Below are 14,274 nucleotides of genomic sequence, written 5' to 3'. Positions count from 1 at the left end.
GGGAGGGATGGGGCAGGGGGTCCAGCAGCAACAAGCAGACGTCAGGGAGGGGAGTTGCTGCGACCATGGCAACTCTAGGCGGCCAGCAGTGTCGGGCAGCTGTACGCACTGGACGGACAGTCAGTGACTGGTGATTGAATTGTATCTTAGGTAGTCATGGGGAGCTAGGGTTGGTAAAAGAACCAAGTGACAGGCTTGGCTGAGCTTGCAGGGAATGAGATCATTTGTGACCGTAATGCTGAACAAACAGGATTAAAGGGCGCATCAGAAACGTAACTTTGTTCTCTCCTCCTCTCCCCTATTCCAACCACTCCGCGGAGCTGGGTTTGCTGTCCCTGCATGAAATCTAAGACAGACTTCACTACTTTACAGCTTCTCTCAGATCAAAGAAAGAAAAAAATCTTTCAGTAACTTTTATCCACAAACACAGTCTTGGTTTAGTAAGGATCATGTCTGGTCTAGTCCAGTGTAGTAATACAAATTTTTTTCATTTAAAGGTAAAGCTTTTCCCACTCTTGCAGCTCGCATTTGCTGTAGATGTGAAGCCTGTAGTGGGGGAGAGAGTCCCGATGGGCTTCTGCCTATTTTCCCCCCTAACACATCTGCTCTGTCTCCTGCACTCAGCAGGCAACTCCAGCTACTTCAGAGTAGATGGGGGAGGTGGGGTTGGTAAAGTGCAGGAAGGTCCTACAGCAGGACATCAGTTTGCCTTGGGTTTCCTGCCATGGCAGATGTAAACCTGACTTGTTCCTTTGTGGGCACTTGTATAGGTTCTTTAGTGGGGAGAGTCTCTCCCTCCTTCATCTCTGTGGCTATCTTACCTAAGTTTTTCCTGACATGGCGGAATCCACCTCTTATTTCAGCAAGGCTTAGTATGCTGCTGAGGTTTCCTCACCCACCCAGGCATCTTTCACTGAGACTCACACAGCTCATGTTGACTTGGCAGTACTTATGGGATATCTGGGTGGAAATCCTCTCCTAGCCCCTGAGAGAGAGGTGGGAGCTGGACACACAGATGTGAGGGTAAGTGCCGTGTAGATGTTGGCTGAAGTCGTGAGCGTGGACACGCTTGTCCGGGAAGAGACCTGGAACCTCACACAGACTCATGTTCCAGAAGCATGAGGACAAGAAGGTGGAAGCCTCTTCCAGAGTGTTGGTTTTACAGAGGGGCAGACTGCATAGGAGTCAGCCCAGAATTATGCCTATTATTGTGTCCATCTTTTACCAAGAATGTGGAACTTAAAATGCATACATTTTAATTTTAATTGTGAAAGGACTCTAAACTGTCTTCTTCCTGTTTTGAAAATTGATGTTAATTTTACCTTAGAATTTCTAATTCTTTGAAGATAAGTTTTAACTTTTTTTTTTCCAGTTGTGTATGAACACAGATCAAGATTAGAGAAATCCTTGCAAAAGGAAAGACTTGAACATAAGAAAGCAAAGGAAGGTAAATAAATAATGTAATTCGTGTTCCGTGTTTTTATCATACTCTTCTTTGAAGCATCACGTACTTGCTTTACTATTTTTTTGCTAAGAAATTTTTCAGATCACCCAAAGTCAGCTTTATTTGGTGGATGGAGAAGGAGATACCAAGCAATATGCTATACATTGTGTGACAAAATAATTCCTGCTCAAGACTAGATTTAGAATCTTTCATTCAGTTGGTGTCACTTTGAGGTCATTCATATATTGGTTATATGTATTGCTTCGGAAATAACACACAGTTTTTCTTTGAATATTATCAATGCATACGTTACTAATACCTGAAACTTCCGTCCACAGGCATCCAGGAAAAGTAACAGCATGCGTTGTCCAGAATATGACAAGCGTTATATAAACATATACGTATACATGTATGTTTAGAACGTAATGAATTGATCTTATTGTACAATGTCTTTTAGGTTATACACCCGTTTTCATCTTGTGGTAAAGGCTTTATTGGCACAACTGATTGGTTTGGCTTGAAAAATTAACATTTAGCACAGGTATTAGGCAATGCTGTTGATTTTTATCAGAGTTTTTCTATAAAGCATGGAGCTTATACAGGTTGTGGTTTGAAATTACCTGCATTCTGTTTTTTTTTTTACATCTTTATTGGAGTATAATTGCTTTACGGTGTGTTGGCACAGCCAACATCATCCTCAATGGCGAAAAACTGAAAGCATTTCCACTAAGGTCAGGAACAAGACAAGGTTGCCCACTCTCACCACTCTTATTCAACATAGTTTTGGAAGTTTTAGCCACAGCAATCAGAGAAGAAAAGGAAATAAAAGGAATCCAAATCGGAAAAGAAGAAGTAAAGCTGTCACTGTTTGCAGATGACATGATACTATACATAGAGAATCCTAAAGATGCTACCAGAAAACTACTAGAGCTAATCAATGAATTTGGTAAAGTAGCAGGATACAAAATTAATGCACAGAAATCTCTGGCATTCCTATATACTAATGATGAAAAATCTGAAAGTGAAATCAAGAAAACACTCCCATTTACCATTGCAACAAAAAGAATAAAATATCTAGGAATAAACCTACCTAAGGAGACAAAAGACCTGTATGCAGAAAATTATAAGACACTGATGAAAGAAATTAAAGATGATACAAACAGATGGAGAGATATACCATGTTCTTGGATTGGAAGAATCAACATTGTGAAAATGACTCTACTTCCCAAAGCAATCTATAGATTCAATGCAATCCCTATCAAACTACCACTGGCATTTTTCACAGAACTAGAACAAAAAATTTCACAATTTGTATGGAAACACAAAAGACCCCGAATAGCCAAAGCAATCTTGAGAACAAAAAATGGAGCTGGAGGAATCAGGCTGCCTGACTTCAGACTATACTACAAAGCTACAGTAATCAAGACAGTATGGTACTGGCACAAAAACAGAAAGATAGATCAATGGAATAGGATAGAAAGCCCAGAGATAAACCCATGCACATATGGTCACCTTATCTTTGATAAAGGAGGCAGGAATGTACAGTGGAGAAAGAACAGCCTCTTCAATAAGGGGTGCTGGGAAAACTGGACAGGTACTTGTAAAAGTATGAGATTAGATCACTCCCTAACACCATACACGAAAATAAGTTCAAAATGGATTAAAGACCTACATGTAAGGCCAGAAACTATAAAACTCTTAGAGGAAAACAGAGGCAGAACACTCTATGACATAAATCACAGCAAAATCCTTTGTAACCCACCTCCTAGAGAAATGGAAATAAAAACAAAAATAAACAAATGGGACCTAATGAAACTTCAAAGCTTTTGCACAGCAAAGGAAACCATAAGCAAGACCAAAAGACAACCCTCAGAATGGGAGAAAATATTTGCAAATGAAGCAACTGACAAAGGATTAATCTCCAAAATTTATAAGCAGCTCATGCAGCTCACTAACAAAAAAACAAACATTCTACTTCCTGCATTCTATTTTTATTTATTCATCTTGGTAAATCTTGAGATTGAAGTGAGGTGTTCCATCTGATTACCTTGGTGTGAGGTAGAAGGAGGGAGAACAGAGGAGGGCAGTGTGGGCTAGGATGTTTTACTGAGATGTTTCAGAACATTAAAATGCTTTGATAGGATTTGGATTTCCCTTGTCTTCAAAAGCAGAGTGATTTTATAGAGCCATCTAGTGGATCATAAAGCCTTAAGAGCATTAAAGATGGTTTCCACGGCTTGATTTCCTTTTCAGGTCCTAAATGATTTTCGTGTGCCATCTAGTGGCTGGCAATAAATCATCTCTGTCCTTAGGTGCCCCTCATGTTTTTTTTCTCCTTAATTTCAAGGACAGTTCATCACCGAGCACACATTCTAAATGCACTTTTAATCAGTTGGTTATAGTGTGTATTTTGTTGATACAAGGTTCACAACTTAAAGGTAAAGAGGAAAATTATGTAACAGTTTCTTTCAACTCTTTCTAAAGCATTAAAAGACAAAGTATATAAGTCACCAAGTAGATTGTTTGAAACCTGAAACATTTTTTAGGTCTGAGTAAAGTACGTCTATGTTCTTTTAGATGTCTAAAAATGCCACAGTGAATTAACTTATACTCTATTTTCTCCATTTTGTATTTTCTAGATTTTCTGGTTTATAAATTAGAAGCACAAGAAACACTAAATAAGGGAAGGGTGAGTTTTTTTTTTCTCCCTTAATTTTTTATTTCACAAAACTTGCAAGAGGGGGAAGTATAGTCACAAAAACCTTTTACTCTGTTGATCATTAGGATTGAAGGGCTGAAATACATTTCCCTGCCTCCCTCCTTCCCTCCCCCGCTTCTTCTCTCCTTTCCTTCCTTCCTTGCCAAGAGATTCTCAGAGGAAGACCTAAAAACTGTTCTTTTAAAACCAACCTTCCTTTGTTTATCACATTACTGTGATAGTGATAAATTGGAAATAGCCTTAATGTTCAACCATGAAGAGATTATTTTTATTCACTTATTTATTCATTTGTAGCCTCTCTTTTCTATAGAATGTGATATTTATTTTAATTTGCCTTTGCACGACGTTACTGTCACTTGCATAGACATTGCTGTGTAATGTCTGACACGGTACCTGGCCTTGAGTTCCCATGTTCAAAAACATTTGTGGAATGAATGAATACATAAATGATACTGGCAGTTTAAAAAGTTTTTAAGTCCAAATTAACTGGAGAAAAACAAGTTTTTCTCTTACTCTAAGAAAAATATGTAAGCATTGGTTGAATAAAGCATTGGCGTTTTGGGGTATTAAAACTGAGAAGAGTCTGTTCCTTGAATAGCTAGGAGGCTGTCGGCTTTCAACTCTTACCTGCTTTTAAAAGCCCTAGCCAGAATTGTGTGTGTTCTGTTGTGCATTTTGTAATGTAATTTATTACAAATTAAAATGGTAAAGTGAGAAAATAAAATGATAAAGCAAAAATGCAGTTCATTTTAGAAGCTGCAAGAATATGAAAGAAAGAAAGAATTGAGGCTATGCTTGTACCGGTGACGGGTAAAGCAAGGAGCGGGGCACGTAAGATAGAACAACACAGTAGCCTGGGGAGAGAAAACTTTCAGGTGGTTTGTGGTTTGCACACTCACTGGTTATGGTTGCCCAGGACTGGACTTGGGTGAGGTCCAAATGTGAAGATGCTCCACTGGCACACAGAGACACACTCCTGGAGCGCGTGCTTCAGCCATAGGTGTAGGCTCAAGTTTTGGTCCTGGCTCTGCTACTAAAGGAAATGTTTGCCCTGGCCTGTTCCTTAGCTTTTCCGTTTCTCACTCTGTGAGTTGGAGTCTAGTTGGGGTAAAGTCACGTATGTAGAATTTCTTACCCGCTGAAGCTCAAGGCAGGAAAGTGCCTTTTCTCTCCCTTCCCGGAAGCCATGCGAAGCTTGTGAGGCCTGGTTTATCTCCTTTTCCCCTTGGAGCTCCGGGCACAATATATCAGCCATATGCGGTGCTGCATCTCAGGACAAGTTCCCCTGTGCCTCTGGCCTCAGTTTTTCTTCTCAGTATGAGAGTGGAAGTAAATCACCTCCAAGGGCCCTGTCAAGCTGCTGTTTCATAATTCCATGTCCTGATTTTTCATTGTTAAAGTCTAGCAAACTTAGAGGAATGTGAAAACTTCATTTCTGCTATTAAGTAGAGATGGCCTCAGAATTGTCCTGTTTCGAGCTTAGAGTTCATTTTCACTTAACACAAGTGAAATGAGTGAAATCCTTCCATTAAGACCTTTAAGCTCTGGTTAGCAAAAGAGCCAAATTTGTTATTTTTGTGTTAACTGTTTGCTTTTCAATTTACAGCAAGATTCTAATAGCAGGTACAGCGCGTTGAATGTCCAACATCAGATGTTAAAGGTGAGTAATTTAAAGTTGTTCTTCATGAGTGAATCAAAGGATTAACTAAGTAACTTAAGTGATCAAGGAAAGTTTACAGAAAGTTGATTTGTTTTGTGATATGGTATATTAAAGTCATTTCTGGCTAAAAGTGATATATGATTGTAATGCTCCATCATGTTTATCACCTGATTACAAAGAACATATTTAGCTCATTACACATTTTTTATAAATGAGGCCCTCTGGTCACCTAATTTTTAATTTTGTTCTCTGTCCTTTAAGGATTTTTGTTTTTTGTTTGTTTTGTTTTTTGTTTTGAGGTACGTGGGCCTCTCACTGTTGTGGCCTCTCCCGTTGCGGAGCACAGGCTCCGGACGCACAGGCTCAGCGGCCACAGCTCACGGGCCCAGCCGCTCCGCGGCATGTGGGATCTTCCCGGACCGGGGCACGAACCCGCGTCCCCTGTATTGGCAGGCGGCCTCTCAACCGCTGCGCCACCAGGGAAGCCCCTTTGTTTGTTTTTTAAAATCTAATTTCTCAGAGTGGTTTTTCTTAGATATATTCTTTTATCTTAGTCGCGCTGGAGGCAGTAGAAGTATTAAAATGCTGCCTTCCTGTTACTAATGTGTAATAAGTGTTCTGCCTACCACAGGAGCACAATTTATGTTTAAAGATTCTCCTTCCATGGTACTTGGATAAAACTCATTATTGTGTCAGGAAAATTGAAAAAAAGAGAGAGAGAGAGATGCATTATTTCTGTTCAGGCCAGAAGAGATGAACAGCAGACATTATGCCACCCTGCACAGCAGGGAAAAAAACCACGCCACCGTCTCCAGCCCCAACCCCCCCAGCTTTTTGTTTAGTGTTGTGTTTTCTCCTATATCAGTAGGGCATATGCTTTTTATTAAAACCAGCATCTTTCCTATTATCAAGAAAGCAATACATGAATTAAAGAAGACCACCCTTTCACATTAAGCATTTGGAGACTGTAGAATTTATCTAGATTGTGATTACAGTATTATAATCAGGAGTAGTATAAGTAAGAATCGTTCTATAAACAATCGATTTCTTACTTCCCCCAAACGGAAAAAAGTCTTTTTTTCCCCGCTTCTTTAAACTGGGTTACCAGGAAGGCTGAAAATCAAAGAAAGGAAATAAAAAATGTTGCTGGGAAAACATCAGATTGAAAGAGGCAGTCTAGAGTATCCATGGAGGGGTAATTTTTTCGTTAGCTTTACCCTGTTTCCACAGTAACTTGAGTCCCTGAGAATTTCCCCAGATCGCTTCCTTTTCCATCCCTCATGCAAACTTCCAACTTCTTGTTTTTCCCGTTAATGGTAAAAATTCAGGAGAAAATTATTTTTGGCCATGATCCCAAACTATTCATTTGGAATGGAAGGGAAATGGAAGGGAGCTGCACAAATTCAAAGCAGTCTGAGGAAAACGAAGCCTACTTCTTCATTTGTGCTGCCTTCCTGGCAAGAGAAAGACGACGCTACCGAGAGACAGATTCTGATACAATTTAGAGAATGTACATCCCTGCTAAAGTTTTCATCTTTGCAGAGTCAACACGAGGAGCTAAAGAAACAGCACAGCGACTTGGAAGAGGAACACCGCAGGCAAGGAGAAGACTTCAGTAGGACATTTAATGACCACAAGCAGCGATACCTGCAGCTGCAGCAAGAGAAAGAACAAGAGCTTTCTAAGCTAAAAGGTATTTGGAAGCCTAATTAGTCAGTGTGCATGGAAATGAATACTCATATTAACGTTTGAATAGAACAATAGACTTTTGTTTTGTTTGTTTGTTGCTTGCTGATTGATTACCTTACATGTGGTCCTTTACCAGTTACTTCTTACTTCTTTATGAAGTTTCACACTTATCTCTTTGGGTTTGTTTAGGGAAACAGAATAGAATACTTAATGTTTCTCAACGGGGCACATTGGCCATGTTGGGCAAGACAGTTCTCTTTTTAAGTGTGTTGTGAGACATTTAGCATCTCTGACCCCACCCACAAAATGCCATCAGTGCTCCCCAGTTACAGTGATGCATTTCCAAATCTCCACAGGGGCATAAAGACTCCCTGTTGATCGCTAATAGCTTCAAAAAGCTCAGGCTCTGGAGTCTGACTGCCCTGGTGAATCTTGGCCTCTTCAATGACTAGTTTATATATGACCACAGGCAAGTTGTGTAGTATAAACTGTCCTCATCTGTAAAAGCGGGCTATTCATAAAAAGTATCAACCTTGTAGAGTTGTTATGAGGATTACATTATGCAGAGCACCTAGAACAGTTACTGGTACATGGTAGACCTTCAATCTATATTAACCACCACCAGCATCAGCATCAGGTATTTTCATAGTAATGTGGAACAAAATATATCACTTCTAAGTACATGTGAGTTCTGGAAAAGGGCAATAGCATATTCTACAATCACCTATCCAGGTACTAAATAAGTTTGAAGTGTGAGATTTGGTTTAAAAATGTACATGGTGCTTGCAGAAACACGGGTGAAATCCGGGTGCTTTGCAGAAACACGGGTGAAATCCTGGTGCTTTGCAAAAACACGGGTGAAATCCTGGTGCTTTGCAAAAACACGGGTGAAATGCTGGTGCTTTGCAAAAACATGGGTGAAGAACAATTTCCTGGTTTTATATAAAATGTCATCATAGAAAGAAACCGTGTGAAGGGTCCTTTGGACTTTTCTTTGGACTTTTTTTTTGCAATGTTTTGTCTCGAAGTGTTCCAAAATAATAGGCTAATAACAGTATTCCAAAATAATAGGAATACTTTGTCTGTAAGTATTCCAAAAAGGCACCTGGGAGTTAAATAGCCACTGAGGCAGTTTACACAGGGTTGAGGTGGTCTTGATGGAGCCAGATGTCAGCGGATGATACCCAAGAGATGTAGACATGTAGGGGCCTTGGCTTGTTGGTGGTGAGGAGTCAGTAAGATAACAAAATAGAGAAAGGAAGAGACTAAACACTGAAAGCCCTTACAAAGGTGGTAAAAGGAAGAGAGAACCAGAAGACTCCAGTGCGCAGACAGCACTTGCCACCCTGGGGATGCTACACCTTCGTGTGGTGAAGGAGGACATTTGACTTGTAGCATCCACTGTTTAGCATTTTCAAACCTGAGCCAAGCTGAGGAAATATATTTAATTATATTGATATGAAGGTGATCCATTAAGGAGTGAGAAGTAAAATCTTCTAGGTGTCTGACCTTGGCATGCTTTACATAATTTAGTTCATTCAATTTTAGTAATAGCCCTAAAAGGCATATTATCTTGTGTCTACTCTATAGTTACTCCTTTCTTTGAAACCAAGTCCATGTATAGTAAAATTTTAACAAGAAATCAGAACCATGGAAAATAGGAGGATACTTGTCTGTGAGCTCTGCATACTCAGATAGTTCAAGCCTGATGGCCTGGTCTGAGCTTCCTGGAACCCAGAACAAAAGTAGAAATACAGTAAGTGATAGGGCTCTTGTCATCAGAAGAGAGAATCTACCAATACCTTGGTGGGTGAGGGAGTGATAGAGAGAGACAGAGAGCGAGAGAGAGAGAGAGAACGGTATTTTTGATATCAATTAATTTTTGGAAGAAGTTTCTCAGAGAGACTTAAAACACCTTAATGTGACAGTGCCTTTGATGACACTTTGATAAGTGATTTTCACATCAGCACTTTTGTTTGATTATGGTCCCTGATAGTAAATTGAAGATAGATGCATCGTGATAGACGCGGGTCTGTAGCGGCAAACCTATGACGTGTGTAGTCTGAGTAGTCTTTGGCAGGTTACTGACACGAGGAGGGAGTTTAGAATTTAGAATATGGATAGCTATGAGCTGATAGCATATGTGAACTTAGATGATTATTCTTCCCATTATCGTTATAATAATAGCTGACACTTAACAAATGTTTTCCATGTGCCAGTACTGGGGGAAGTTCTTTGTACAGGTATCTTATTTAAGTCTCATAACAGCCTGCAAGGTAGGCATTATATTTAGTCTAATTTAACAAGTGAAGAAATTGAGGCCTGCTAAAGTTAGGTAACTTGCTCAGCGTCACACAGCAAAGGCACAGGAGACACCGTCATTAAGGTTATAAACTGAATTCCTTTAAAAGTCAGCCAAGTTCAGGTATTTCAGGTGCATGTGTGCCTGTGTGTAGACTGAGGGCCCATCCAGCCGATGACACACTTGTGGTCCTCTTCAGTTGCCACAGTGTCCTGTTTTTGTTTTGTTTTGTTTTGTTTTGTTTTTGCTGTACGCAGGCCCCTCACTGTTGTGGCCTCTCCCGTTGCGGAGCGCAGGCTCAGCGGCCATGGCTCACGGGCCCAGCCGCTCTGCGGCATGTGGGATCTTCCCAGACCGGGGCACGAACCCACGTCCCCTGCACCGGCAGGCGGACTCTCAACCACTGCGCCACCAGGGAAGCCCCCGCAGTGTCCTGTTTTGACCTTTGAGAAAATCCGGTATGACATGTAGGTGGACAACCCAACCACTGGCCACATTTCCCACCTTGTTCTTGATCTCTCCCCAGACCCAGTCACGAAGCCAGTGCCCAGGGATCAAGCAGGGACTCTAGTGGAGTGAAAGTGGACAGAAAGTATGAGGCAGGATGGTGACTGGAACTTTCCTTCTGTGCTGAGGGCCACCCTGGAGACATGAAGTTCTGCCTGCAGCGAGTGGCTGCCACTTTGGGGACGGTTTGCCCAACATAGTACAGGTCCACACCTGCTGCTGTCCCAGCATAATTCTTAACAGCCCCCCTTTCACTCTCAACAGTGTCTCCCGTTGGAGATGAGTCATTATGGTCACGCAGCCACCATTTAACTTCTGAGTGCTGTCACATGAGAACTGGCCTAATGTTGCCAGAATCTTATTAGACCCAGATTCTTGATTTTTAAATGGTGACAGCTCTTCAAATGTGGAAGACACTATGTGTAGGCCAACACTGCAGGGGCTGAAAAAAATGTTTGTGTGTTGTATTTAGCCCAAGCGCTGCCAGTTCATACCATCCAGATACTGAAAATGTGGGAAAATTAGCAAGAGGTTGTTCCCCGAACAGTGGAGCTTGTGGTTCAGGAGGTTTTAAGACTTCACTCTGATTGCTACAGTCTCACATGGTAGCCCTGGAAGGAACTGTCCTATAGCTATTGGAGGGAGAATTTTGATCAGTCAAGAACTCAATGGTGGGAGAAAGAAGATATATTTAGAATTTTTGAGCAGATGGGGTGTCTCTCTGTCTCTTATTTATTTCTTGAGTTGCTTTTGTAACTGAAATACCTTTTGGGGACTGTGGAAATTATTCATGCTATGAGAAATGTGGTTTTGCTTTTTGATAGCCCTGTTTTTAATTTGTGAAGAGATCAAAATCTTAGATGACCCCTACCCATTACATTTCATTCCTAAGGGTTTGCTTATTAACAGAAACATTTCATTTTTAGCACAGGAGTAATTAAAAATCCTTAACTTCTACAATGTGTAGCTTGTTTAAATGTATTTAAACCACTGAACCAGATTGTATTGGGTTGTCCAGCTGAATCCATGCCACATCCCAAAATGGTATAGTTTTGTTGATTTGGAATATGGTACTATCAAAGTTCAAAACAATCCTAGAAAAAGTTATGTGAGGCTTTAGATGTGAAAATAATAGAATCAAGAGCCCAAAAGGCCCAGGGCTTTACGCATGATTTCCCTTTTTCTAAAATAGAATCCGTGTACAATTTGAGAGAAGAGAACAGACAGCTGAGGAGAGCGCATCAGGACATGCACACACAGCTGCAAGATGTCAAGGTAAAAAAAATACCCAGCATGTGACTGTTTAGTGTTTGCCTGCTTTACTTTGTAGAGTGACCTTAAAAGTCGTTCCCTATTTGACATGCTTTACAATGCACACTGTTATTTGGGGCTTTGCATAAACCGGACCAGGCCCAATACTTTTACCACTTCTGTATCATAAGCTAAACGATGATCTGGAAATCCCAACATTTTTTTGACATGCTTTACAATGCACACTGTTATTTGGGGCTTTGCATAAACCGGACCAGGCCCAATACTTTTACCACTTCTGTATCATAAGCTAAACGATGATCTGGAAATCCCAACATTTCCATTAGTACTGAAATGATTCTTTTGCTAGATGGTTCAATCTATAAGCTTTTAGAAAGTATGAGGCAGGATGGTGACTGGAACTTTCCTTCTGTGCTGAGGGCCACCCTGGAGACATGAAGTTCTGCCTGCAGCGAGTGGCTGCCACTTTGGGGACGGTTTGCCCAACATAGTACAGGTCCACACCTGCTGCTGTCCCAGCATAATTCTTAACAGCCCCCCTTTCACTCTCAACAGTGTCTCCCGTTGGAGATGAGTCATTATGGTCACGCAGCCACCATTTAACTTCTGAGTGCTGTCACATGAGAACTGGCCTAATGTTGCCAGAATCTTATTAGACCCAGATTCTTGATTTTTAAATGGTGACAGCTCTTCAAATGTGGAAGACACTATGTGTAGGCCAACACTGCAGGGGCTGAAAAAAATGTTTGTGTGTTGTATTTAGCCCAAGCGCTGCCAGTTCATACCATCCAGATACTGAAAATGTGGGAAAATTAGCAAGAGGTTGTTCCCCGAACAGTGGAGCTTGTGGTTCAGGAGGTTTTAAGACTTCACTCTGATTGCTACAGTCTCACATGGTAGCCCTGGAAGGAACTGTCCTATAGCTATTGGAGGGAGAATTTTGATCAGTCAAGAACTCAATGGTGGGAGAAAGAAGATATATTTAGAATTTTTGAGCAGATGGGGTGTCTCTCTGTCTCTTATTTATTTCTTGAGTTGCTTTTGTAACTGAAATACCTTTTGGGGACTGTGGAAATTATTCATGCTATGAGAAATGTGGTTTTGCTTTTTGATAGCCCTGTTTTTAATTTGTGAAGAGATCAAAATCTTAGATGACCCCTACCCATTACATTTCATTCCTAAGGGTTTGCTTATTAACAGAAACATTTCATTTTTAGCACAGGAGTAATTAAAAATCCTTAACTTCTACAATGTGTAGCTTGTTTAAATGTATTTAAACCACTGAACCAGATTGTATTGGGTTGTCCAGCTGAATCCATGCCACATCCCAAAATGGTATAGTTTTGTTGATTTGGAATATGGTACTATCAAAGTTCAAAACAATCCTAGAAAAAGTTATGTGAGGCTTTAGATGTGAAAATAATAGAATCAAGAGCCCAAAAGGCCCAGGGCTTTACGCATGATTTCCCTTTTTCTAAAATAGAATCCGTGTACAATTTGAGAGAAGAGAACAGACAGCTGAGGAGAGCGCATCAGGACATGCACACACAGCTGCAAGATGTCAAGGTAAAAAAAATACCCAGCATGTGACTGTTTAGTGTTTGCCTGCTTTACTTTGTAGAGTGACCTTAAAAGTCGTTCCCTATTTGACATGCTTTACAATGCACACTGTTATTTGGGGCTTTGCATAAACCGGACCAGGCCCAATACTTTTACCACTTCTGTATCATAAGCTAAACGATGATCTGGAAATCCCAACATTTCCATTAGTACTGAAATGATTCTTTTGCTAGATGGTTCAATCTTAATAAGCTTTTTTTTTTTTTTGGCAATATAGAAATACCTTTAATATCTTAAGTGAAAAATAAGTACACAAAGTAGAATTCAGGCTATTATGATAGCTATATACAGTTATGTAGAGAAGACCGAAAGGAAACATATAAAATCGTTTGTAACTTATTTAAGGATAGTGGGATTATATATTTCCCCATCTATTTTTCAAATATTCTGCACTATTGTTATAATGTTTTAATAATAAAAATGTTAATTCAAATATTATTAATAATACTTTTCACTTATTTCCAGTATGGCTGTAATGTTGCAGGTTTGTTAGATTAATAAGCTTTTTATTTACAAAGGTTTATTAATAACGAGAGGTATTTTTCTTTGTGTGTTGATTTCACTGTAAGTGATTGTGATATTTGGGTAGCACATTCTAGATTGTGGAATACATTAATCATAGTCTTCCCTCTACAAAGATTTTGGAACTTAACAAATACTGCAAAAACAAACAAACCAGCAAGCAAGCAGCATCTGGGTGCTCATGCCACTGTCTGCCCAAGAGGAGTTTGTCCTAGAACGTTAAAACTCAACCTGTAAAATTCTTTTCTGTGTAGCAACAGCATAAGAATTTACTCTCCGAGCATGAACAACTTGTAGTGACTTTGGAAGACCACAAGAGTGCACTAGCTGCCGCACAGGTTAGAAGGGTAGCGGCCTCTCTGGGTTCTTTTAAGTCTGCTTAACATTTCTGAATTCTTCTGTGCGTATAGTCTCTTAAAGGCCAGGCTTCACTGAGTTCCTTAGGACAGAGCTTTCCTGATCCTGAAGATCATGCATGCTTTCAAAACTCGATCAAGAGAATATTAAATAAACCTTTGATTTTTTTTTTTTTTTTTTTT

The 14,274-nt window shown here is 40.2% G+C and overlaps 1 protein-coding gene across 1 annotated transcript in view; it reads left to right on the top strand.

The window, feature by feature from the left end:
- Positions 1 to 14,274, top strand: part of GOLIM4 (golgi integral membrane protein 4) — an 83,466-nt gene that overhangs the window by 42,305 nt on the left and 26,887 nt on the right. The window contains exons 2-7 of the mRNA XM_007446427.1: positions 1,373 to 1,447; positions 4,084 to 4,133; positions 5,770 to 5,823; positions 7,366 to 7,516; positions 11,514 to 11,596; positions 13,990 to 14,073. Coding sequence (XP_007446489.1) covers positions 1,373 to 1,447; positions 4,084 to 4,133; positions 5,770 to 5,823; positions 7,366 to 7,516; positions 11,514 to 11,596; positions 13,990 to 14,073 — 497 coding nt within the window. The remainder of the gene's footprint in view (positions 1 to 1,372; positions 1,448 to 4,083; positions 4,134 to 5,769; positions 5,824 to 7,365; positions 7,517 to 11,513; positions 11,597 to 13,989; positions 14,074 to 14,274) is intronic.

This window comes from Lipotes vexillifer, unplaced genomic scaffold, assembly GCF_000442215.2.
Source record: "Lipotes vexillifer unplaced genomic scaffold, Lipotes_vexillifer_v1.1 scaffold763, whole genome shotgun sequence".
Taxonomy (NCBI): Eukaryota; Metazoa; Chordata; class Mammalia; order Artiodactyla; family Lipotidae; genus Lipotes; species Lipotes vexillifer.
This window is presented reverse-complemented; position numbering and strand designations above follow the sequence as displayed.